Source organism: Procambarus clarkii, chromosome 17 (assembly GCF_040958095.1).
Source record: "Procambarus clarkii isolate CNS0578487 chromosome 17, FALCON_Pclarkii_2.0, whole genome shotgun sequence".
Lineage (NCBI taxonomy): Eukaryota > Metazoa > Arthropoda > Malacostraca > Decapoda > Cambaridae > Procambarus > Procambarus clarkii.
In genome coordinates, this window is record NC_091166.1 from 37,067,349 (window position 1) to 37,093,816 (window position 26,468).

General features: G+C 41.3%; 1 protein-coding gene across 1 annotated transcript in view; it reads left to right on the top strand.

The window, feature by feature from the left end:
• The window catches only part of LOC123772389 (protein shisa-2), a 206,070-nt gene extending 180,140 nt beyond the window's left edge, over window positions 1-25,930 (top strand). Inside the window, exons 5-9 of the mRNA XM_069325846.1 lie at window positions 5,627-5,732; window positions 8,142-8,153; window positions 9,718-9,851; window positions 23,790-24,003; window positions 24,870-25,930. Of these exons, the coding sequence (XP_069181947.1) occupies window positions 5,627-5,732; window positions 8,142-8,153; window positions 9,718-9,851; window positions 23,790-24,003; window positions 24,870-25,068 (665 nt within the window). The 3' untranslated portion in view covers window positions 25,069-25,930. The remainder of the gene's footprint in view (window positions 1-5,626; window positions 5,733-8,141; window positions 8,154-9,717; window positions 9,852-23,789; window positions 24,004-24,869) is intronic.
• The last annotated feature ends 538 nt before the right edge of the window (window positions 25,931-26,468 follow it).

The window sequence follows — 26,468 nt, forward strand, 5'->3', positions numbered from 1 at the left end:
CATTTTAATTTACTTTAAGCTATACTTCAGCACCTTTCTGCCCCTGGTTCCTTGATCTTTAATCTCCTAAGGCCCATTTCTCACCCAATTCCTTCCTATATAAACTTCTACAGCCTCTCACACACTTAGAACATAAACGTTCTTTCCTCTTTCATAAACATGAACTCTTTGCTATCTCTTAGAACATAAACAAAGATAAGGATATAAGGAGCTCACAGGCGGGCTACTTGCACTCCAATGAAATGTCTTTAGTTTCAATATATATACTATTTGCCAATTAGCCTTCAAAGGTCAACATTGCCTATTTCGACTATCGTGACTGCCTCGCTGAGAGTCATAACCGAAAATAAGACTATGCAACTAAGTTCCCAAACCCTCTTAACAAATTTAGTCTATTTCCAAATACCAGTTTCGTTATCCATCGCAAAGAGTTGTCAGAATAGTGATTGTAGTTTGTATTAACGTGCTGCAGAGCCTTTTGGGCATGCCACAGATACTCTTGACTTACTAATTTGTAATATCTGCCTTTCTGTCTCACTGTCTCAGAGAGAGAGAGAGAGAGAGAGAGAGAGAGAGAGAGAGAGAGAGAGAGAGAGAGAGAGAGAGAGAGGAGAGAGAGAGAGAGACAGGGGGGGGGGGAGGAGGAGGAAAGGCTATGGGAAGGAAATACTCTCATCCTGCTCACAGGGATCAGAAAGTATCTTTTCCTGTTCACATCTGAGTAAATGCAAGATAGATGGGAGAGACAAAGGGGTAAAGGGGTGGAGGAAGAAGAGAGGGGAGGAGGAGAAGAGGAGAGGGGAGAAGAGGAGAGGGGAGAAGAGGAGAGGGGGTAAAGACAGCAGTATAATAACTGAGGGTATCAAAGGGCCAGAATTCAGTGTTTGTTCCTGTGAAATTTTTGGTTTAAGAAAATTACACATGTAAATGATATGTTTGTGTATGCTGTACCCTGTAGTGTAATGGTTAGTGCCCTTCAAGAGTTAGTTATTCAAGAGGCATTTAGATAAGTTCTTGCAAGAAGTGCCAGACCAACCAGGCTGTAGTGGATATGTGGGCCTATAGGCCGTTCCAAGCAGCTGCCTGTTTGACTAAGTTATCACAACTCAAGCCTGGCCACAGGCCGGGCTTGGAGAATAGAAGAACTCCCAAAACCCTCTCCAGGTATGCTCCAAATATGCTCCGGGTATGCTCCAGGTATGCTCCTCGCTCCTCCGCCCGACTAGAGAGAAGACCCCCTGGCAGAGTGAATTGATTGGACAATGTCCATTTCCTAGTTCGGCCTTCCAACAATAATTGGAGACTGCAAGAAATTTGACAGGTTGGATAACAAGAACCTTTCACAGTAGAGATGCTATACCGATGATGATACTCTTCAAGACGCTTGTGTTCTCTAGAGTGGAGTACTGCTGCACAATGACAGCTCCTTTAAAGCTGGGGAAATTGCTGACCTGGAGAGCGTGCAGAGATCCTTTACTGCTAGAATCCACTCAGTAAAACATCCAAACTACTGGGACAGACTAAAGAGCCTTAATCTGTATTCTCTTGAGCGCAGGCGATAGAGATACATAATAATTTACTCGTGGAAAATAGAAGAGGGGCTGATCCCAAACCTGCACACAGAAATAACATCACATGAGACCAGAAGGCATGGCAGGATGTGCAGAATACCCCCGTTGAAGAGCAGAGGTGCAACAGGTACTCTGAGAGAGAACTATCAACATCAAAGGCCCGAGACTGTTCAACACGGTTCCACTACACTTAAGGGGCATAACTGGCAGACCCCTCACAGTGTTCAAGAAAGAACTATCAACATCAGAGGCCCGAAACTATTCAACACGGTTCCACTACACATAAGGGGCATAACTGGCCGACCCCTCACAGTGTTCAAGAGAGAACTCGATAAGCACCTCTAAAAGATACCTGATCAACCAGGATGTGACTCATACGTCAGACTGCGAACAGCCGCGTCCAACAGCCTGGTTGACCACTCCAGCAAACAGGAGGCCTGGTCGACGACTGGACTGCGGGGACGCTAAGCCCCGTAACCATCTCAAGGTAACTTCAAGGTAAGGTGGTTGTAAAGCGAGTTGTGGAACGTGTTCTAAGTGAAGAAAATTTAATTTTTTAATTAGCTATTTGAGAAGGATCATCTCAGTCTGCACACGAGAGTCAAGAGATATATTTTGCTCCTGAAACCCTATAGAACCTTTCGATTTGGTCGATGCACTCGACAGCCTTGCTTCTTGTGGGGTCGATGCTCTTGTAGCTGGGACCAGTCTAGATGGTCCCAGCCTTTAGGTATATTAGGTCATGCCGTTATCATAACCCAGCTCCTTGTCAAGTCATCATATCCCTTCCAGGAGCGATAAAGGTATACTGACATAGTGCTTTCTTCTAATATTTGCCTTCCTGGAAACCGAATACCTGTATCAACTTACCTCCCCCCCCCCCCACAACACCTGTGACAACTTACGTCCCTTCAACAACACATGTCTCACCTCCACAGCTGTTGTTGTTGTTTAAGATTCATCTACTAGGAACAAAACGTTTTAAGTAGCACGGACTATGGTGAGCCCGTAGAGGACTTACCTGGCACAGGAGCGGGGCTGTAAACTACCTCCACAACATCTGTTTCCATTTAACCCTCTCCACAACCTCTCCTCAATTTAAGCGTCTCTCACACCTACTCAGACAGACATCAGTTACAGCCCCGCTCCTGTGCCAGGTAAGTCCACTACGGGCTCACCATAGCCCGTGCTACTGGCAACTTTTTGTTCCAAGTACAGTAGCTGAATCTAAAACAACAACAATACACTTCTCACGGTCCCTACCCCACCCCGTAGCACAGTCTATTTCTCCTGCGCATCCAAACACGTGAAACATCGTTGTCTTAAGTGGAAAATTTTACTTGGCGTCTCCTCCATCTTGCCACACGCCCTAAGAACCTCGCTTCAACCCCAAAACACTCTCAAAATAAGCATTGGCGGGTGTTTTCCTTTAGGCTGAAACCCCACCATTTTCTTGAGTGAAACATTTCGCTTCTCACACGTGAATGTCTCGCTAAAATTGTTCCAGAGTTGTTTGTCGGTGTTTAAGAGTTCGTTTAGAACTTTTGACAAAGTAGGGAGTTATTTTTAGCGATGTCAGTTACCTTAATTTGACGCTTTACCTGGGGAATAATTGTTAGTGCCTGTCTACGTCCACTTAACGTAATTTCATCCTTATTATGAGAATGTTATACATGTTATTAAGTATTCTATATTTCGCTATAACGCGGTAATGGAACACGGAAAGAGGTGCTTGTCTTCAGGATGAAATTCTCCCGGTGCTTGTCTCCTGTGGCTGTAGGTACACCCCCTCTATGCCTTTAGGAGCTTAAATCATAAACTGTAGTTATATTAAATGACTCTCCTGGCTACCTCATGCACAGGCTTGGCACTTCTCATGCACATATGGGTACACGCCTTCCTGTCTACCACCTGGACAGACTTGGGACCTCTCAATCACTAAGTATACTCAGCTGAGCAATCCTTCGTTATCTCTGCCTTTTTCACCCCTCAGCCTCCCTGTTAAACCATAGGGATTGTATCTATTAATTACATATTAATTGACCAAGTTATCGTTGTACATCAGAGCGTGAACTGATGTAAGGTAAATGTCTAAATAATATATCTACACCGTCAGGTTTAGATATCACAAGCCCTTCAATATACCAACATAATGCTCATGGAAGATATCATTACATGATTTTGGCAAAATATTACGATTTTACTTGTCTAATTCTAGGAGGGAGGGAGAGAGAGAGAGAGAGAGAGAGAGAGAGAGAGAGAGAGAGAGAGAGAGAGAGAGAGAGAGAGAGAGAGAGAGAGAGAGAGAGAGAGAGAGAGAGAACGAGAAAACGAGAGAACGAGAGAGCGAGAGAGAGAGAGAGAGCGAGAGAGAGAGAGAGAGCGAGAGAGAGAGAGAGAGCGAGAGAGAGAGAGAGAGAGAGAGAGAGAGAGAGAGAGAGAGAGAGAGAGCGAGAGAGAGAGAGAGAGAGAGAGAGAGAGAGAGAGAGAGAGAGAGAGAGAGAGAGAGAGAGAGAGAGAGAGCGAGAGAGAGAGAGCGAGAGAGAGAGAGAGAGAGAGAGAGAGAGAGAGAGAGAGCGAGAGAGCGAGAGAGAGAGAGCGAGAGAGAGAGAGAGAGAGAGAGAGAGAGAGAGAGAGAGAGAGAGAGAGAGAGAGAGAGAGAGAGAGAGAGAGAGAGAGAGAGAGAGAGAGCAAGACAAAACAGCATGGAGCGAGATAATATCCATTCCATTTGCTATAAAGGAGCTTAGCAATGGAACTAAATTACCAGGCTTCCTGGGGGAGAATTAACAGGTTCCTCTGAGCAGTTACCCAGCCTTCTGAGAGTCAATTAGCTGGCTCCTTAAGACGAGTTACCTGGGCACGAGGGGGAATTACCCACTTAGCTGGAGTTACCTGCCCACCAGCAGGGAATTATCTGCCTGCCAAACGGAAATAATATATAGCTAAAGGAGTGTTTTTGGGTTGAAGGCATATTCTGACAAGAGGGATATTTTCTGTCTGAGAGGATTTTATCTGTCGGGGAATATTATGTGGCTGTTTGCATGAAGAAATATTACCGCCCTGAGAGGGATATTTTCAGAGAGGGAATTCAACAAATGTGATTCGGGACGAATTGCGAATAAGCACATAGTTTGCTGAGAATAATCAAGAGCAAATTAACTGACAGGATCAGAGAGGAAATGAGACCTCCTTCAGAGATCTATATTTACATCTGAATGTTGCTTGAGCTTGTAAATTGAGTGTTAATTATTGATTGACAAGAGCACCTCAGAGATTTCCCCGAACGAAGAAGTTGTTAAACACATTGGACATAATGTTATTGAAATCAATAAAGCCATAAATACTCATCCATTACCTGAGTAAGACTTAGGAGCATGAATGTCAGTGAAAAAATGTAAACATATACGATTAAAAATATGTTTTAAGTTTTGTGACTGAACTTTTTGTTGATATTCATCATTATGCATGTCCCCTCTGGATGCCTTGTATCTAATGTATATTTTAAGTGCTAAACATACATTATATTGCATAATTCACTTAATACAGCTGAATGTTTTATTGTCTTTTTTGTTGCAGAGGTGTTGTTTTTTTGTATTTATTCAAATAAGTTATTATCATCTGATTGGTTGTATACTATTTGTTCCTGAATCATTTATCTTGTCTTTGCTTTCCAACTTTGTTCCTTGCTGGACTAGATATAGTGGCGTGTTTATGTTTGTTCTGTTTTCTCTGTTTGCCTGTGTGTTGCTTTCCATCCATTCCAAGTTCCTATCTATCCTTCACCTTTTATTTTGTTTCTTCACCCTTTTTCGTCTCATACTTATTTGGCCCAGTGTTCTCTTTTGTTGTGTTCTCTGTCTCTCTCTCCCTCTTCTCTTCACACCTCCTCCATCATCCATTTCCCTTCTTTCTCTCTCTTTCCTAGCTTTACCATCCTCCCTTTCCCAATTTTCTGCATATTTCCTTTCCTTGTCCGTTTCATCTTCCCTCTTTCTCCTTCTCTCCTTCATCCTCCCTCTCCTCTCCCTCACCGCCAATCTCCGTGTTAACAGGACCACTCTACCAGATGCACTGCTCCTCTACAGCCTCTGGTGTGGCCAACATGTACAGCTTCTCCGGCACCACTACGCCTTCAGAGACCCCCAGGTCGCTCTCCAGGTCAGTAGTCTACTCTAGGTCGCTCTCCAGGTCAGTAGTCTCCTCTAGGTCACTGCCCAGGTCAGTACCCTTCTCTAGGTCACTGCCCAGGTCAATACCCTTCTCTAGGTCACTGCCCAGGTCAGTACCCATCTCTAGGTCACTGCCCAGGTCAGTACCCTTCTCTAGGTCACTGCCCAGGTCAGTACCCTTCTCTAGGTCATTGCCCAGGTCAGTACCCTTCTCTAGGTCACTGCCCAGGTCAGTACCCTTCTCTAGGTCACTGCCCAGGTCAGTAGTTTCCTTCAGGTCGTGTTCTAATTGTTGGCATTTAATCGAGGCTTCCTGAAATACCAGATTGATGTGCTGAGTCTGCCCCTCTTGTCCAGATGGTGTTCCAGCTATGAGAGCCAGGTAAGCTGTTAACCTGGGTACCAACACGTCAATGGAGACTATCTCTTTGCTCTCCAGGTAGTCACAAGAGTCGTGGTTAGTTACTTTCCAGGTAATCCTTTATTCCTGGATATGTTCCACAATATTACCTTGGTTCTGGTTAGATTCTGGTTAGATTCAGGGTGCTAGATCAGGTCATCTATCACAAGTTTCTTCCCTCTGAACATCAGGTGTGTTTACGAGCTCGTTACAGTTTCGCTAATGTGATATTAACGCCATAAAATAGTCACGATTTTATTTTAAGTCAATATATGAGGATCGATTGACATTCACATATCAGACGGACTGTTCAAATTGATCCAGTTTTATGATGGTAATTATTTCAGTGGATTATTAGTATATTTTATTCGTTTTATAATATATACCTTGCAAATATACTCATGTCGGTATATACTGGTATATTGGAATGTTATTCCCACTAACATTAGTGGGAACCTGACAAGTTACGTGTGCAGTTATTTGAGGTAAGTATTAAGTTGTGTTTGTGTATCGAAGTTTTTCTTTACTGAATATCGTTCTTTTACTGTTTACTAATTTTTATGATTTTATACTTAAAATGATCATTGTTTTTATTAATTTATTTGTATTATTTACTTTCAGTTAATACAGTTAGGACACTAATTCTATGATTATCAGCTTCGCTGTATTTAATTAATTTATTTAAGCTCCAAAACACATTTCAACATTTTTAATTATATAAAAAGACGTGAAATGAGACACTTTGTCATCCTGTTGTTTGTTTTCCTTCGTACTAACGAGTTTAGTGAGAAATTTCTGATCTTTAACCTTAAAAGTCAAGTCATGACTACACCTGATAAAAATCCTAAACTAAAATATGTAAACTATTATTTATTTCTCAAATTAGGATATAATTATGATAAATAATCCAGATTGTAGTCTTATATAAATAAGACTACCAGGATATTTATTAATTAGTTTGGTTGGGTGTTAAGCTTGCGGCCTTTCAACTCTGGAGGGTTATTAAGGAGTTTAATGACCAGCCAGCACAGTAAACTTTAGCTCCTATTATCGTCCAGAATTAATGTAAACTCCCAATGTGTATACAAAGAAAAATGAGGTTGACCTCTCGGTGTATATATGCCCTTCGTCGTAGAACAAATCCACAAGGGCCGTGACGGGGATTCGAACCTACGTCCGAGATCACCACGCTATTGTGATTTCTGTGTGTAACTTCGTCGTGTATGTTTGGGATAATATACTGGTGTGGTGAGTAGGGGAGTTGTAACCCACAGTGGTTCACGACAATATTGATCTCAGACATCATCAGAGAGCATTCAGAGCAGAATAAATTATATGTGTGTGGCATCGATTTGACGAAAACGGCCTTTGGGAGTCAATATTTTCCCCAATAAATAAATTAGTATGACGAAGGACAAGATATCTTGATATCTTTTTCATTCATCGGAACCAATCACAGGAAACGAGTCTTCTCGCCAAGGAAGGCATGGGTTTCCTGACTAATACAACAAGGATGTATATTCCCTGAATACATCCCCTGTATACCGGGAGATTACAAAGATTTATACTCCGCTTATCGGTGTATATAAAGAGAATTAAATTTAGTACTGGACTATGTCGGTCAGTAAGCTATTATGATCATCTTAATAACCTTCTGGAGGTCAATACGACCTAAGCCAAACACTAGATCATTACCTCATACCCAAAGACCCCGGATTCCCTCATATCCTGAGATCCTGGATTACTCATACTAGGATTACCTGATTCCTCATTTCCAGAACTGAAAAATCAGGTTTCATTTTGAGAAACCTAACTTCACAAGTTAGGTTTCTCCCCTATAACACAACATAACTTCCCTATGCACCACTACGAACGCATTTCATTCTTTATATGTGTATTTGATTTGAATTATAATATTTTCACATTTTCATGATTTTTTTTAGTTTATTCTAATTTATTTTTTTTCAATTTATTCCTCTCCTAATCCCTCCCTGCCAGAGCTTCTTCAAGGTCAGTAATTTTGTATTTAAAAGTTTGTTTTTAATTAGTTGAGTGTGTATGCTCATAGTTTTAATAGGTTTACATCATATATTATTGTTAGATCCATATATACGAACATATTTTGAATTAGTTCCACATGTAAGTGCATACTTTATGTAAGTATCATAGGTAAAAGCATGGCGTCTTTTTTTTTAATTTCATATGTGGGCGCATATTTTATTACCAGTTCCATATATTGGAGCATATTTTATTATTAGTTTCACATGTAGGAGCATATTTTATTATTAGTTTCACTTGTAGGAGCATATTTTATTATTAGTTTCACTTGTAGGAGCATATTTTATTATTAGTTTCACTTGTAGTAGCATATTTTATTATTAGTTTCACTTGTAGTAGCATATTTTATTATTAGTTTCACTTGTAGGAGCATATTTTATTATTAGTTTCACTTGTAGGAGCATATTTTATTATTAGTTTCACTTGTAGGAGCATATTTTATTATTAGTTTCACTTGTAGTAGCATATTTTATTATTAGTTTCACTTGTAGTAGCATATTTTATTATTAGTTTCACTTGTAGGAGCATATTTTATTATTAGTTTCACTTGTAGGAGCATATTTTATTATTAGTTTCACTTGTAGGAGCATATTTTATTATTAGTTTCACTTGTAGGAGCATATTTTATTATTAGTTTCACTTGTAGGAGCATATTTTATTATTAGTTTCACTTGTAGGAGCATATTTTATTATTAGCTTTTGAAGTAAACTCTTTGTTTTCATATATAATATTAATCATTCAATCTAGTTTGTGTTTAATATGCCACATAAGATTATATAGTAATAAGGATGATCATAATACACTGCTCTCTCCCCATTACTGTAGTAACCATCACGTGAACTATTCCCTGGTCAGAGACCGGGCCGCGGGGACGTTGATCCTCGGAACCATCACCGAGGTGATGGTAAGGTCACCTACCATTATCACCATCACCTGATTCGTTATAGCTCATTATCTGACTCACTATGACTGTCTCACCATCGTCACCACCATTACTGTCATCATCAGCGTCATCATCAACACCATACCGTTCGCAATTATAGTTGTCAACACTGTTCACCATCACAATCATTGCCTGTTCACCATCATCAGTGTTCATCATCATCACTGCCAGTTCACTATTATCATCACTGTCTCCTGCGCTATACTATCGGTCCATGTTCTGCCATAGTCACCATCGCCTACATCACCATCCCTCACTATTTAGACCACCATCACCAGCCACACAATCATAACCATAAGCCTCTACCACGTCAAAAGTAGTACCATTGACACCTTCGTCACCATTATAATTTCCTATCTACATCTCCCCCCACCATACTCTAGCACCTCCCCTCCCCACTACCACTTGCTCTAACATAGCTCAAATCCCCACTACCACTTGCTCTACCAGACCCCTCTTCCTCCACTTCCAACCCTCCCTCAACCACAACTTGCTCAAACCCCCCACCACCACCACCACTCACCACATCAACAACTTACCACATCAAGTAGTGACGTAGTGTGGCCCTCCAGATCCCACGCAACGGCAGAATCTGGCTCAAATACCAGTAACCACTTGGAACAGCGTAACCGGACAGATGGAGAGGAGACCAGACCTGTCCTCCCTACCTTTACCGTCGACCGTAGAGGAATGAACCATCGACCAGGTGAGACCGCATGTCCATTGTGTAGTGTCATCCTGTATATATTAGCTCACTGCTCTTAGTTGGTAGAAATACCTGTATTGATCGGTATTGTTGCTTAAACCCTGATTTGTTGATGTGGAATGGCCAGCGTTTCTTTTACTCTCTCCTCATATCCCAGCTCCTCTACTGTCCTCGTGCGTCTTAAATGTGCTCTATAGTAACGTTAATGTAGTGCTTTCTGCTGAAAATTATCTGTATCTATTTTAAAGATGTATTTCTGGGAGATATTACTGAATGGGGACATTGTGACAGCTCCCATATTTACTAAGCTTTTTTGCACTATATTTTAATTTATGTTTTTTGTTTTCTTTTTTTTCAGTTTATATTAAATTGGTTGTAATCTCTCAATTGTGTATATCTTACACAAATATTTACACAAATATCTGTAAATATTTACAGGTAAATCTGTAAGATTTATATCTGTAAATCTATAATATGTGGAACACTTCGAAATGATGCTTCCAGATTTTTATATCGGTAACTTCCTTCGTAGAATTTTAAGTGTCGACGTCTTAGTGGTATTGTATGAAGCATGTGGGATTTAGTTTGATCAGAGACGATGAGTTAAGTCTATCAATATATTCATTCTTTTTGAGAATGACATAAATTGGCTGCCTTACTGCCTCTTTTGTGAACTATTTCCTTTACTCTCCCGAAGGCTTTTAGCTGCCGTTTTGAGCTCATGAGACAGTTCGGTGCTTCTGTAGTTACCATGAGTCTTTCCTCTCAGCGTCAAAAGCCCTACTTGTAAGGTATTCTTTCTGGTGGTGACTTTTGTGTCTCCAGGTCGACAGTGACCTTTAACAGGTCGACAGTGACCTTTAACAGGTCGACAGTGACCTTTAACAGGTCGACAGTGACCTTTAACAGGTCGACAGTGACCTTTAACAGGTCGACAGTGACCTTTAACAGGTCGACAGTGACCTTTAACAGGTCGACAGTGACCTTTAACGGCAACTCCACCTTCGCCTTCCAGCCCATCTCACTTGGTCTGGAAGTAACGCTACAGTTTATGACCAGATTTAAGAGAGTGATGTGGTCCACAGTGAGGTTGATTCCGGACGAGATTTAGAAAGCCATCTCTGGTGTGGGAAACAACATTGGAACTCTCCCCCCAAAACAAGATCAATTTCTTGATGGTCCTTGATTCTTAAATTTTTTATGGGCTCACCATAGCCGGTGCTACATGGACACTTCGTTCTGAGTAGCTAAATCTAAAACAACATCATCTTAATATTTTTACAAAAGAAGTTTAACAATTACATTCGCGTTTTTAGTAATTACACTTAAAAAAAATTGATGGAATTTAAAGTCTTCATCTAAACATTATATTTACATCTTGGTAGCAACCAATCTAGAATTCAACTTCATGCACCAAGGTTTAAACGCTATTAAACACTACGTCAAAACTCCCGTGGTCTATAGATATTTAAAGTACCGTAATCTTGAGATGGTCTCTTAACTAAGGAGCATTGTCTTCGATAATGTAGGCGGGAGGCCTAAGTTCCAATAATTCTGGCTAAGAAAAAAAAACATAATACCAACAACTACAACAGCAACACCTACAGCAACTACAATAAGGGCAACAACTACAGCAACAATACCAAGAACATCTTCATTCAAACTAGAAAAAAAGTGTTCATGTTCCACTCCAAATTTAATGTTTTTTTAAAATTTTGAAATGCAGAAATTGATAGCCATCACCAATTTCTGCACTACAATTGTCTATGGTGTTCGGTGCATACTCCATATGTAATACAAATTTAAATAACTTACAAGTCAGGTACACAAGTAATGTACAAGAACAATAAAGACCGTAACGAGTGTTTCGTTACGGTCTGTTCTTGTTCGTTACGGTGACAACACCTCAAGAACAACAAAAGTCAAATGTATTAGAATACAATCATCACACTGCTACTCTTTGGAAACACTTGAATCAGACAAACTTTCTAATGAAATTTATAAGTTATGTAAAATAATTGGAAATATCTGTATCTGAGGGTATAAGCCAGACAGAAAACTTGCACGAGTCTAGCCCTAAGTAATTGCTGCTGGGTACCTGCCCAACATGGTTGGATTGAGATTGGCACTAATCAAATCAATATAGCATAGCAGGGTATCATAGGGACCCATGTGAACCTTCTTGGAACTCTCAGACAGGCAAGACCTTGAAAACGTTTCAAAAACTAATTCAAACCAATATTTTTTCATAGCAATCAGTAAAATAATATACACTGATGTCCACAAAATTGTCAGGATAATTCTATCTACCGTACTTTACCCATAATAGACAAATATATTTATGGTCGTTATGTCACTAACTCTGGTTGCCTACCAACCATCCTTAAGTATACAATGACCCTTTAACCTCCCAAGTGAGACATGATCACGTGCCTTAAACCTGTTACTCTAGTAGTGATTCATAATGACACCTGTTACATAGTTATACGTAATGCATAGTGACCACACTGACATATGTGATACATACTATTGAGAGGGGTACATGGGGAGCGAGAGAGAGAGAGAGAGAGAGAGAAGTACAGAAAGAACAGGATATCGCTGGATACCAATCAAATATATAATAAAATCGTGAATCTGAGTCTGTAGAGGGAATACCCGACTTAAAATCCCCCAGACAGTCCAGCGATTTAAATGTTAGCAACGATATTGTGGATTACATCTGTTATGACATGGGTGAAGGGGAATGGATTACCTCCAGACATATTATTGGTGCTAAAGGGAAGATGTGAATACTCTCAGTTGGTTTCCAGTTATGTACGTCAGAGAGCAATATTTTTCCTTATTGTGGGCCCCCATTGCCCGGTTGGCAGAGCAATAGTCTCGCTGAAGACATAAATACTCTCTCATTCTCACTCCTCTCTCCACCGACGTGAGTTCAATCCCATTATATAACATTCAGCACTTCGAGAACAGCATCTCGAATCCAGACCAAGCGTAGCCTGCTGTCACCAAGGTAACATCACGAAATTCTTCGCATCCCACAATAAAAAAAAAACGATCAGAAGGTGAGGAGAAGCCTTGTACAAAAAAAAAAAACATGCCTAGCTACTCGGCCAATCCACTTACATAGTTTCATCTCTGGGCTAAATTGAATTCTGCGTTGATTTATCATTCTGAGTGGCCGGGGAACCAGAAAGTGAATTAAGGAAAGGAAAAGAGAAAGATGATGGGAAAAGGAGAAAGTAGGAAAGAGAGAGAGAGAGAGAGAGAGAGAGAGAGAGAGAGAGAGAGAGAGAGAGAGAGAGAGAGAGAGAGAGAGAGAGAGAGAGAGAGAGAGAGAGAGGAAAGAGAGAGGACAACAAAGCGATAGGGAACTTTATGAGTCCCAACAGGACAGAAGTGGAAATTATGCAAAAATTTTTTATGTGAAAACAAAAATGCTGTTTAAGATCTCATGCTTACACAACCGACAGCCCGCGCGCCAGCTCGCACACACACACACACACACACACACACACACACACACACACACACACACACACACACACACACACACACACACACTGTTGATTGAAAGGGTTTTCTTCCTACAGGGGAGTGTTGTACATGCTGCTATGGCGGTGTGTTCACTCTCAGGATGAGTGACGCTGCCCAATACTGTCACTATGGCGGTGTGTCCACTCACAGGATGAGTGGCGCTGCCCAATACTGTCACTATGGCGGTGTGTCCACTCACAGGATGAGTGGCGCTGCCCAATACTGTCACTATGGCGGTGTGTTCACTCACAGGATGAGTGACGCTGCCCAATACTGTCACTATGGCGGTGTGTCCACTCACAGGATGAGTGGCGCTGCCCAATACTGTCACTATGGCGGTGTGTTCACTCACAGGATGAGTGACGCTGCCCAATACTGTCACTCTGGCGGTGTGTCCACTCACAGGATGAGTGACGCTGCCCAATACTGTCACTATGGCGGTGTGTCCACTCACAGGATGAGTGACGCTGCCCAATACTGTCACTATGGTGGTGTGTCCACTCACAGGATGAGTGACGCTGCCCAATACTGTCACTATGGCCTCGTAGCCTGGTGGATAGCGCGCAGGACTCGTAATTCTGTGGCGCGGGTTCGATTCCCGCACGAGGCAGAAACAAATGGGCAAAGTTTCTTTCACCCTGAATGCCCCTGTTACCTAGCAGTAAATAGGTACCTAGGAGTTAGTCAGCTGTCACGGGCTGCTTCCTGGGGGTGGAGGCCTGGTCGAGGACCGGGCCGCGGGGACACTAAAGCCCCGAAATCATCTCAAGATAACCTCAAGATGGCGGTGTGTCCACTCACAGGATGAGTGGCGCTGCCCAATACTGTCACTATGGCGGTGTGTCCACTCACAGGATGAGTGACGCTGCCCAATACTGTCACTATGGTGGTGTGTCCACTCTCAGGATGAGTGACGCGGCCCAATACTGTCACTATGGTGGTGTGTCCACTCACAGGATGAGTGACGCGGCCCAATACTGTCACTATAGCGGTGTGTCCACTCACAGGATGAGTGACGCGGCCCAATACTGTCACTATAGCGGTGTGTTCACTCTCAGGATGAGTGACGCTGCCCAATACTGTCACTATGGCGGTGTGTCCACTCACAGGATGAGTGACGCTGCCCAATACTGTCACTATGGCGGTGTGTTCACTCTCAGGATGAGTGACGCGGCCCAATAAACTATATCCCTCTGGAGCAAAACAAAACAAAAAATAAAGAATCTTGAAAGTTGTATTGTGTTCTAAAAATGTAAATATAGCTCCTTAAAGCAGCATTGCAAATCTGAACAGCATTTTAGAAAGTAAAAAACCGGGCCACGGGGACATTGATCCTCGGAATCATTGAAGGTATAAGGTGTTACAAAGTTTCAGTGTTCTAGAAAACTGTACAGTGTTGTCTAACTTTTTAGAACGGCGTTCACCATTCGACAAGTGTTCTAAATATATTTGAGGTATAAATTAGCGAAACGCTTTTGGTCCTGAATTTTAAAAAGTTGTGTGATGACATGGAGAGTTGGACGGCGTCTTGTGTGATGACATGGAGAGTTGGACGGCGTCTTGTGTGATGACATGGAGAGTTGGACGGCGTCTTGTGTGATGACATGGAGAGTTGGACGGCGTCTTGTGTGATGACATGGAGAGTTGGACGGCGTCTTGTGTGATGACATGGAGAGTTGGACGGCGTCTTGTGTGATGACATGGAGAGTTGGACGGCGTCTTGTGTGATGACATGGAGAGTTGGACGGCGTCTTAGGAAGTAAAACTTCTTTACTTCCTAAGTTCTTAGGAAGTAAAAGTAAGAAAGTTGGAGATTTCCACAACCCTTCCTCGTGTTTAGATAGTATACTGACTAGTAAAGAATTCTGAAAGAAAAACTAGAAAACACTTAAATATTCCTAGGCCTAGTATAACACACATATGTGCTATATTAGGCCTCAGGTATCGTGTACAAGGCCTAAGAAGGTTTGGTTAGGTTAGGTTAGGTTAGGTTAGGTTAGTCAAAGCAACACAAATAAAATGCCACACAAGGTCTTCGGTGCCTCGGACTCATTGATGGAACGAACTTTTTCGATTGTAACTTCATGAGAGACCTGTCACTCAAAAGTGAGGAAGAATGAGTCAAACACAGAGAGAGAGAGAGAGAGAGAGAGAGAGAGAGAGAGAGAGAGAGAGAGAGAGAGAGAGAGAGAGAGAGAGAGAGAGAGAGAGAGAGAGAGAGAGAGAGACATAGTTGTGAAAAATTTTGTTTATTACTGTAAACAAACTCGATACAAACTCAGGGTTTTGGATAATGATTTGTATTTAGCATTCTGTATTTCCAATAGTAATTTTAGTCTTACGTATATTTGTATTACAATGCTCAATTACTTTCCGGACGAGTCGTGTATTTTAATATACACAATTTCTCAGTTTTGCATTTGTATATGACCTCGTTCGTGGGATACTACGAAAAAAAAGTTGAAATTAATAATTTGTATAATTGCAACTATCATCGCTTTCAAAGTGGTAAAAATGAGAAAAGTTTGCGTGAAGCAAACGACGCAATCAGTCTCACGGACGGGAAGCTAAACCTTAACTTTGAGGCTAACTTCTGACAGCGACACGTCCTTCTGATGGGTCTCACCGCTGCTTCCACAGTCCAGTTCAAGACAATCTTGTGGTTTCACGACGTCTCTCTGATAGGCGTCTGATCCGTCGCTTTCACAGTCTAGTTTGTGACAATCTTGTTGCTTCCGGATGTGTCTGAGGGAAGTTAAGGAGACGTTTGTGGCCAAAGTTGTGTCCTTAGAGTAGAGTACGTACAGAGCATGAGAGACGCAGGACTTAACAAAACATTCATACAGTGTATGTATATTATATATATATATATATATATATATATATATATATATATATATATATATATATATATATATATATATATATATATATATGAATGTTTTATCAAAGGGAAGGTAAAGAGGGGTAATATAAGTCTGCATGGATCAGAAATTTAGAATGAGAGAGAGAGAGAGAGAGAGAGAGAGAGAGAGAGAGAGAGAGAGAGAGAGAGAGAGAGAGAGAGAGAGAGAGAGAGAGAGAGAGAGAGATGCAGGATGGAAAAGGGGCAGCATTATAAGGGGCTGACTTCCCTGGGTTTGTACGCAATGCTGTTGTTGTTTGTAAGGATTATAGTGTGAATGTGTTGTCTGTAGCCCTTAACTGTAGCGTCGGAGATGGCAGCCATTAAGAGGATGGCAGGGAGCTGGTCATGGTACATCTATTAGCTACCCCTTGAGTGGTAATTATTGGATGCTACGTCCAATTTTTTGTCATTATTCATCTACCTTTTGTGATGCTACAACAATTTTTTGGTATTATTCGTCTCTCTTTTGTGATTATTCACAAAAGAGTGAATAACAGAGTATAAAGGGGGTCTGACAGCTGAGTAGACAGCGCTTTGGATTCGTAGTCCTGAGGTTCCGGGTTCGATCCCCGGTGGAGGCGGAAACAAATGGGCAGAGTTTATTTAACCCTGCTGCCCTTGTTCACCTAGCAGTAAATCGGTACCTGGGAGATAGACAGCTGCTACGGGCTGCTTCCTGGGTGTGTGTGTAACAAAAAGGAGGCCTGGTCGAGGACCGGGCCGCGGGGACGCTATGCCCCGAAATCATCTCAAGATAACCTCAAGATATACATCTAATGTTTGTGATGCTACGTCTAACGTTTGTGGCTATACCCTGTTAGTGATATACTACACCTTTTATGACTGACTTTCAATCTTTCTCCCACGCCATTTCTATCCTACGTTTCGCTCTCAACATTTGCCCCAGAATGATCTACACTCTTGTAAACACACTTAACGCTTCCACTGTGCTTCGAAACCCATCACTCTGAGGATTAGCCCAGAAAGACCCAAGCCACCGAGGGAGAGCAAGTCAAGTGGTTGGGAGGGAAAGAGAGAGAGAGGGGGGTATATACGAAGAATGGCATGTGGAAAGGGGAAGAGCACATGGAAGAGAGAGAAAGAGGAAGTACATTTATGAATGTGGGAGAAATAGATTTGGGTGTAGGACTGGGTATTTGTGGGTATTAGCTGCGTGGATGAGCTATGAAAATGAGCTGTCACACCTAGCTGTGAGAGACAGCTATGGTGATGAGCTGTGGGAATAAACTGTGGGATCAAGGTGTGGAGCTGATCAAGCTCTCCTCATCAAGATGGATTTTATTCACTCTGTCACCTTGAGGTTACCTTGAGGTGCTTCCGGGGCTTAGCGTCCCCGCGGCTTGGTCGTCGACCAGGCCTCCTGGTTACTGTCCCCCTCAGTATATCTGTCTTTTGAAGGGGGAAGCCATAGGGGGAAAGGGGCGTGAATTGTTGTGTGTATAGAGGTAGGGGGAAGTGATGTATGTGTATGTGTATGTGTATGAGTATGTGTGTATGAGTGTGTGTGTGTGTATGTGTATGAGTATGTGTGTATGTGTGTGTGTGTGTGTGTGTGGATGGTTTTCACTGTGTGAAGACACGTCTTGGACACTGGCAAGACCCAGTTTGACAAACAACCCCATTTACTTAAAACAACTGCTATAGCATCATCAGGTTCCTTTAATCGATCGGGTTCAAAGATTTCCTGACATGAAGAACCAAGAATGATTAACAATTCCTGCGATGTAATTATCTTATAACTAGGTAGAACAGATGCAAACTATTGTTATGCTTCTTCTCCTAAGTGCTAAGTATTCATTTTGGCTTGGGTGTTTTCTCCTGATAATTACCTCAGGCAACAAGGCCGCCACAGTGATGGTAACTGTGGCAGGCTGACCACCACAGTCTTCTGAAACCTACCTCCAAATATCTGAGTGTTGTCAAACATGTGACTCAACACATGAGTCTGTTGAAACATTATCTTTTCATATTTCATTTTGCTGCTGTTATCTGTATACACACCTGCCGAGAATTCTCTACATATCTGCCATGTATCACGTATGTATACACACACCTGTCATGGATATCAATACTTCTTCCAAGCCTTTTTAAACACCTGCTGTGAATCACTATACACCTGCCTAGTATCTGTATACACTCGCATCTCTATATACCTCTCTATTATCTCTATACATCTACCTATTATCTATATCTCTAGTAAAGATAGGTGAATAAACTATTAACCACCACCTTCCTCGTTTTCCCAGCATGACAAACAATCATTGATTCCCCTCTGATGGATTTTATATTTCCTCCCCCCCAGAAAAGCAGAGAAATCCATTTATTTGAGTTTACATTTTTTTTTTTTTGGCGGGGCTATTGGTCAGTTTTTAGAAATTAGGTTGTCGTTGCCATCCAATCAGCTGTTGTCTCATTTCGGGCGAGCCAATCAGTGCGCGCGAGAGGCTAACCACTCTTGTCATTGGCTTTTATCCAGGCTGTTCTCAACAAAATATTGTTTCCAGTGAATTCATCAATCAACTTCCTGCCCGTTGAAACATTCTACTTGTTTTGCAAAAGAAAAATTTGGCGAAAATGAAATACAAATAAACAATCAGAACTTTGGCAAAGGTTTTTAAGTCGCAAAAAAGATCACAAAATAAAAACATTTGTTAATAAGAAAGTAAAGTGACATAGACACGATATATATATCGGTAAATAAAGAACACGGAGCAAATTCATGTTTACGTGAATGAAAAAAACTAGTAGTAAAATTTTTACTTAATTTCACTGCTGCCAATAATAGTTATATGAACTGTTTCCCTACAGCAAGATTCACTGCTCCCCTACAGCAAGATTCACTGCTTCCCTACAGCAAGATTCACTGCTTCCCTACAGCAAGATTCACCGCTCCCCTACAGCAAGATTCACTGCTCCCCTACAGCAAGATTCACTGCTTCCCTACAGCAAGATTCACTGCTTCCCTACAGCACGATTCACTGCTTCCCTACAGCAAGATTCACTGCCTCCCAACTGCAAAATTCACTGCTCAACGGTGCCAAGAGGATTGAAAGCGACAAAACAATACATTTCTCCTTTCAAATGTGGGAGACCCGCACACACCTACATTGCCTTCAGTGTTGCACAACCAGGTGGCGCTGCCACCCACAGGGAATCTGCCAAATCCCGTAAATTCAGAGAACTGGATCACCACTACAATTTTATCCCCATTGCTTCTGAGACACTCGGCGCCTGGGGTAAGAGTGCCAGGAGTTATTATTTTTTTAAGGAATTGGGTTCTAGGCTAATTGAAACAACAAGAGACCCTAGAGCGTCCAGCTTCCTTTTCCAGCGCCTCAGCGTGGCGATAGAGGAGAAATGCATTCAGGGTTCCTGTCTGAGGAGCTGGAGGAACTCGACAACTTATGATAATCATCTTTGTATCCTATATGTAATTCCTTTTTTTGTAACACAGTTTAAATAAATTAAACACTTACATATATAAAGGGGTAGTAGGTGAAGAAAATATGTACCAGCGCACATGGGAACCCAACAAGTCTCCCCCGGGTGCTGCATATCTTCTTCTTCGAGGCTTGAGGGTCCCTACAAACAACCAGAGGTGGTACCCCCATATTATATATATATATATATATATATATATATATATATATATATATATATATATATATATATATATATATATATATAAATATATATATGACACTGAATCGATGCGAGATAATCAATGTCTGGAAAAATGCCTTAAAACCAATATATGAAAGTGGACAGTTAAGCTTCTTATGTAATAAAAGTAACATGGCATCAATTGCAGATTTTATAATAAATAATCCTACTAAATCCTTAATTTTAATTATTTAACTACAACCATGAAAAAAAACGGAAATTAGAAATGGAATATATAGTATATCTAGATTAAAAAGAAAAATAAATTTCGGCAAAATATCACATAAAAGGTTATGCCAATTAAAGTTGAATAGGATTAAACAGATTTATACTCCAGGAATTAGGACCCGGGCAGTTACAGAGAGCTACGATTCACATTAAAATAATAAAGCCTCAAAATTACTCCGTATATATCAACTCGGGTCCATGTAGGATAGGTGCTGTGACCCCTTGGGGCTCGCGAGTGGTTGACCACCCTAGAGGCGCAGGTTCGAATCTCTTGAGGGAGCAGTAGAGTATCGTATATAATATTTACAAAGTGGTGGGCCTCACAACTAGGATCTTTGGACCAAGATGTTTGTGGGTTACAATTCCCTCACTCCTCTCTCATATTCTTTCCAAGTATCACATTATCATACTGGCACTTTCTCCTCCTGAAATTTCCATGCCTTTCATCATTTCAGTGTAAACTCAGTTATGCTTAGTCTGTCTCTCTCTCTCTCTCTAACATGATTTTAAATGGCACATAGCACAGGCTGTGATACTCAAGGGAACTTCAATAGCTTCACGCTGAGGTCGAGGGAGCCCCCAAACACTTAGAAAGTGTAGTACAGGTCGAGAATGCTGTCTCCATCGTCAGAATGGTGCTCTGGGGAGGACCAGGAATGTGGAGAGTGGGTCAGAGAGGGAATGGGCAAGCGAATAAGAATGACGAGGGGGAAAGTGAAGGGAGTGTGGAAAGGAATATAGCAGTGAGGATGGGGGAAGGTGATGAACGGAGGTACGAGAGAAACGTAATGGGGGGATGGAGACAGGAGGAAGGGTAAAATAGGGAGAGCAAGAGAGGAGGTCAGTGGTATGCTAACCTTTATTGGTTTTAGCGTTGGTTGATGGACCAACATTCAATTACCGTTGTTTTATGTGTTGAGGTAACGTCAAACGGGAGAGTGGCGTTACTAATGTGTTTATTTTCTCTGTGACTCAGTCGAGGGGAGGTAGAGTTGGCGGTGAGGGAGGTAGAGTTGGCGGTGAGGGAGGTAGAGTTGGCGGTGAGGGAGGTAGAGTTGGCGGTGAGGGAGGTAGAGTTGGCGGTGAGGGAGGTAGAGTTGGCGGTGAGGGAGGTAGAGTTGGCGGTGAGGGAGGTAGAGTTGGCGGTGAGGGAGGTAGCGTTGGCGGTGAGGGAGGTAGAGTTGGCGGTGAGGGAGGTAGAGTTAGCGGTGAGGGAGGTAGAGTTGGCGGTGAGGGAGGTAGAGTTAGCGGTGAGGGAGGTAGAGTTGGCGGTGAAGGTTAAATTTAAATTTTGTATGCTACATGCTCGATGTTATTATATGGAAATAAATTAGAATTTCTCATTTACCTCTAACATAAATTTGATTTAATGACATTTACTGTTGTTGTATTGTTATTTAATCATGTTATTTGTCATCATTTATTGCAATATAAATACATATTACTTATTACAATTTAATTCATACATATAATTGCATTCAAGTTAGAGTTTCATAGTTTAAATAGGCCGCGAAATTGTAAACCCAATTTTCCTGACAGCACCATGGAAACCTCTTTTTTACCTGCTCAATCAAGGGGGGGATATTAAACCTTTTCAGGTGCTCAGGTGAGGCGCGGGGTCAAAAATGATTAGCAACCACTGGGCTAGAGCGAGAGAGCTGGAGGTGGAATAAGAGGGGACGATTAAGGGGGTATTGATGATAAGAGGAGAGCAACTAATGGAGAACAACTAATGATGGGTTGAGAGTGGTTTTATAGGGGGTGAAAAGGGGGAGCAGAGTTTTGACGGTGAGGGGAAGAGTTCTGGGTGTGGAGCTGGAGGAAGGTTGTATTGAGGAAGTGAGAATAGCGATGTAGTGCTGAGAGCGAGAAGTGCAGATAAGGAAGGAGGAGGTGCTGTTAGTGGGATAGGTAGGAAGAGGAAGAACAGGTAGGAAGATATTATTTTTTTTTAACAGGGCAGGAGTTGCTGAGCCAATAAGCTATTTATTTTTATTTAGAATTTTTTTTTCCTACTTTTATTTAGAAATATTTTTTTATATTATTTTTTATATTATATAAATATATTATATATATTTATATTGTAATATATTTTATATTATAAATTTATTTTATTTTGAAATACCACCATCTGACTGCGAATCTTTGGCAAAATCATACATTAAATAGGAATAAATAGGTATAGTTATCATTCTATGATGCTCTTGTATTTATCATATAAATCAGAATAGGTATCATACATTTCCTTTATTCATTTCTGCACGTGGCACATATGTGTAGCTATGTTTCCTAATGGACGTGAAGGAGTGAATGACATGGTGATGATAAGAGACAGAGAGAATGACGAAATATGATGTTGTGATGATTTTGACAGCATATGAGATAATTAAGATATGATGATAAGAATTGCACCGAGTGATTGGCACTCAATTTATCAGTGTTGGCTAAGTGACCAAACGGCAGTGGCCACACTTTCTTAACCACATCTACTCTAACCACATCTACTCTATCTACATACACAATAAAAGTGACCCACACCTGCAGCAGCTCCAGCTTATACTATCTCTACCTTGAGTGACGACATATATTTTGATTTCATCTACTAAAACCACACCTGAAATGAACACGCTACAATGACCATTTTGGTCAAATTCATCATTGTAGTGCACTCTGCACACAGTGTACAACAATGTATGCAAATTACAATTATAGATTTAAATTAAAACTATGGATGTATATTACAATTATAAATTTACAATCAAATCAAAGGCATGAGGTATATGAAAAATATAATTGTAAGGATAAGGTAATTACGAGGAAAAAGAAACAAGTCACCACGACTGTATAGCACTTGGAAGGGATATGAGGATAGGGACTTAGGATAAGACAGAGGAAAGGAATGGTGCCCTACCACTTGGACAGCCGGGAATTGAACGCCGACCTGCTAGAAGCAAGGCTGTCGCTCTACCACCATCACCCCAGTCGCAAGACAAGACTATGCTTGTAATCTAAAAATTTATGAAAACCTTATCAACTTATAAAACATATTCTGGCTTCAAGATAAATAGATTTAGATTGAGAAAAGATTCAGGTAAAACGTTGGTGATATCAGGTTCTCTGATATCACTCATGATACTGAGTGATATCAGAGAAGCAAAGTGAATGGAAAGTTGGTTGTATAAGCACATGAGTGGATAAAACTGTTTGACTTCCTCAAAATCTGAAATTTATTTGTACTTAAAATACAGAGAAAGCGCTACTGTGTTAAGTCTGTTACAGTGACTGCAATACAGTGACAACGTGACAGTGACATCAGTGCAGTAAGTACACTACGGTGAACCATTACAGTGACAACGTTACAATAAAAGCATTACAGTTTCAACCCTCCATGAACCAACACAACACAGTAGGAACCTCCATGAACCAACACAACACAGTAGCAACCCTCCATGAACCAACAACACACAGTAGAAACCCTCCATGAATCAAGAACACAGTAGCAAGCCTCCATGAACCAACACCCATAATCACCTCAGACTTCAGGTCCTCCTCCAGTCTACAGGTCCTCCTCAACATTTCAGTGTCGGTGAACATGAGTGAGAGGTCAAGCATCATCTCAGACGGGATCCCGAGCGAGCTGCCGCCTCCCTACTGCGCCCAGCACTCTACGCTAGTGGCAGTCCGCACCACGCCCGCCTACGCCCCGACGTCCTCCCCACGCCCATCCTCTCCTACCTATCCCAGCACCCACGCCCCATACGTCATCAGTGGCGGGGATAGCGGCTACAACTCAGGGTAAGGTGGTTCATCCTATTCCTTGGATAATAAGTCATATATTGACTTATGGATCAATAAGTCAGTTTTTTTATATATCCAGCACAAACCGACAGGATGGTTCTTTTATATAGTATAATATTAATAATATAATAATTTCTCATGAGTTAAAGTTAGAATTATTGTGATTTTATGCATATTTGGAACTATGTAAGGTTGGGTAAGGTGTTTGGGGTGTGGTGATTTAGTGAGTGTTGAGAGAACATGTTAGTGTGTAAAGTAAGTGTGTGTGTGTGTGTGTGTGTGTGTGTGTGTGTGTGTGTGTGTGTGTGTGTGTGTGTGTGTGTGTGTGTGTTTGTGTGTGTGTTTCGAGTCATTGCTTCGAACATGGGGAAGTGGATTGTTCATTAATGACACTTTCGTAGATTTTAATGCAAACATTTTCAGCCCAAACTAAAGAAAACTACATTACCTTGTTGGATGCCATGACTCGAAATGTGAATCGTTCACTTGCAGGTCGTATTGTTAACACTTGCAAAGCCAAAAATACCTTTACCTGACGCTACTTGGACCTAATTTGCATACACCTATATAATCAGTATACATCAGTATTTGCACACACACCTATTATTAACATATATAAGTCAGTATGACATATCATGAGACGAGTTAAAATTTTTGCCTAAAATGTCAACCCATACTCTGGCTGTGCTCTATTGATCTGCATTATCTACGTTAATTGCAATTATATCCACAAGAATACTACAAAGGTTTATAAATTATTAACAAAATACATGTGAGTATAGCAACATATGTGTGCACATGTTCCTCTCGTCGCTGTAGTCTACATGATGCTTTATTAGTAATGTTTTTATTTCGTGTTGCAGGTCTCTCGCCACGTTCCCTCAGTCATTCATGTGTCCAGCGTCACCAGCTCGGCTCCCGCCCATCAGATTAACGCCCTCGCTGGCCCAGAGCTTCGCACCAGCCCTCACGCCCACCACCCGCCCCTGCAGCACCGCCCATATCATCCACACCCACCAGCAGGTCCCAGACGACCATCTCTACACCGCCACCAAGTTCTAGCTGTCGCGAGAGTCTTCCGCCGAGAGGGGAATTCAGAATCAAAGACTGTGTCTTAGTTCTTTTGTCTGTGTTTAGGGTGGCTTAGAGAGTATTGATCATGGGGGATTATCTTCACGTGATTCATGGTATTGTATGTTGTGGTGGTCGCGTGCCCCAGGGCAGTGTATGTTGTGGTGGTCGCGTGCCCCAGGGCAGTGTATGTTGTGGTGGTCGCGTGCCCCAGGGCAGTGTATGTTGTGGTGGTCGCGTGCCCCAGGGCAGTGTATGTTGTGGTGGTCGCGTGCCCCAGGGCAGTGTATGTTGTGGTGGTCGCGTGCCCCAGGGCAGTGTATGTTGTGGTGGTCGCGTGCCCCAGGGCAGTGTATGTTGTGGTGGTCGCGTGCCCCGGGGCAGTGTATGTTGTGGTGGTCGCGTGCCCCAGGGCATCGTATGATGTGGTATCAATTCATGATGATCTACTCCAGCACATCATTGAAATGAGTATCTACAACAATCATGTACAACAAGGTAGCGCTTGCCTGTGGTACTGAAGCCCATCAGAGTAAATGTATATACTATTTTCACACCGATCAGATGCACCGGAGAGGGAAACAAACAGTAAACATTTTAGAACACAAATTTGCAAATGGAAAAACAAAAAACCCCATTTTAAAAGTAGGATAAAAATAAATGGAAAAGTACAACTCTTGCAGAATATGTTATATATATTTTTTCCGTGCTGAAGATATGCAGAATAAGGAATATTAGCATAGTTAAAACATAGCAAATTTTGAAGCACTCAGAATGGTACTTGAGGCCCTTAACTTAAACTAAGTTAACAGTTTGGTCTTAGAGTGACTCAGCCTCCCATAGGAGGTCCGTCCGGCTTTAAACCTATTTAATATATATATATATATATATATATATATATATATATATATATATATATATATATATATATATATATATATATATATGTTTGTATGTATATCAATGTATATCAGACATTTCAGAATACCGTCTAAATCTTTGTTTGATGGTGAAATACAAAATCAACAATGCAGTTAGCTGGTATATAAATCTGATCTGCTAATTTTTCTTGCCCATTTCTTGGCTTCTTTTACTAAAATTGAGTTTACTACAGATACTTTTTTCGCAGATTGTAAAAAAAAGATTCAATTAAGATAAATAATTCCTGTTTATATAATTAATGTTGATGCAAATTTGATTTACATCAAATTTGATTTACAAATGTTAAGACAAGGAAATAACATATTAGGTAAATCACTAAAAGATGACTTAATTGCCCTAAATATTGATGATTGCAACAGCTGATTTTTGCTTTTGCAGTCAATGATATTTTTTGTTGACAATTTGCTGAAGAATCAGTGGGAGGGGGGGGGGGTGATCACACCTTGGAC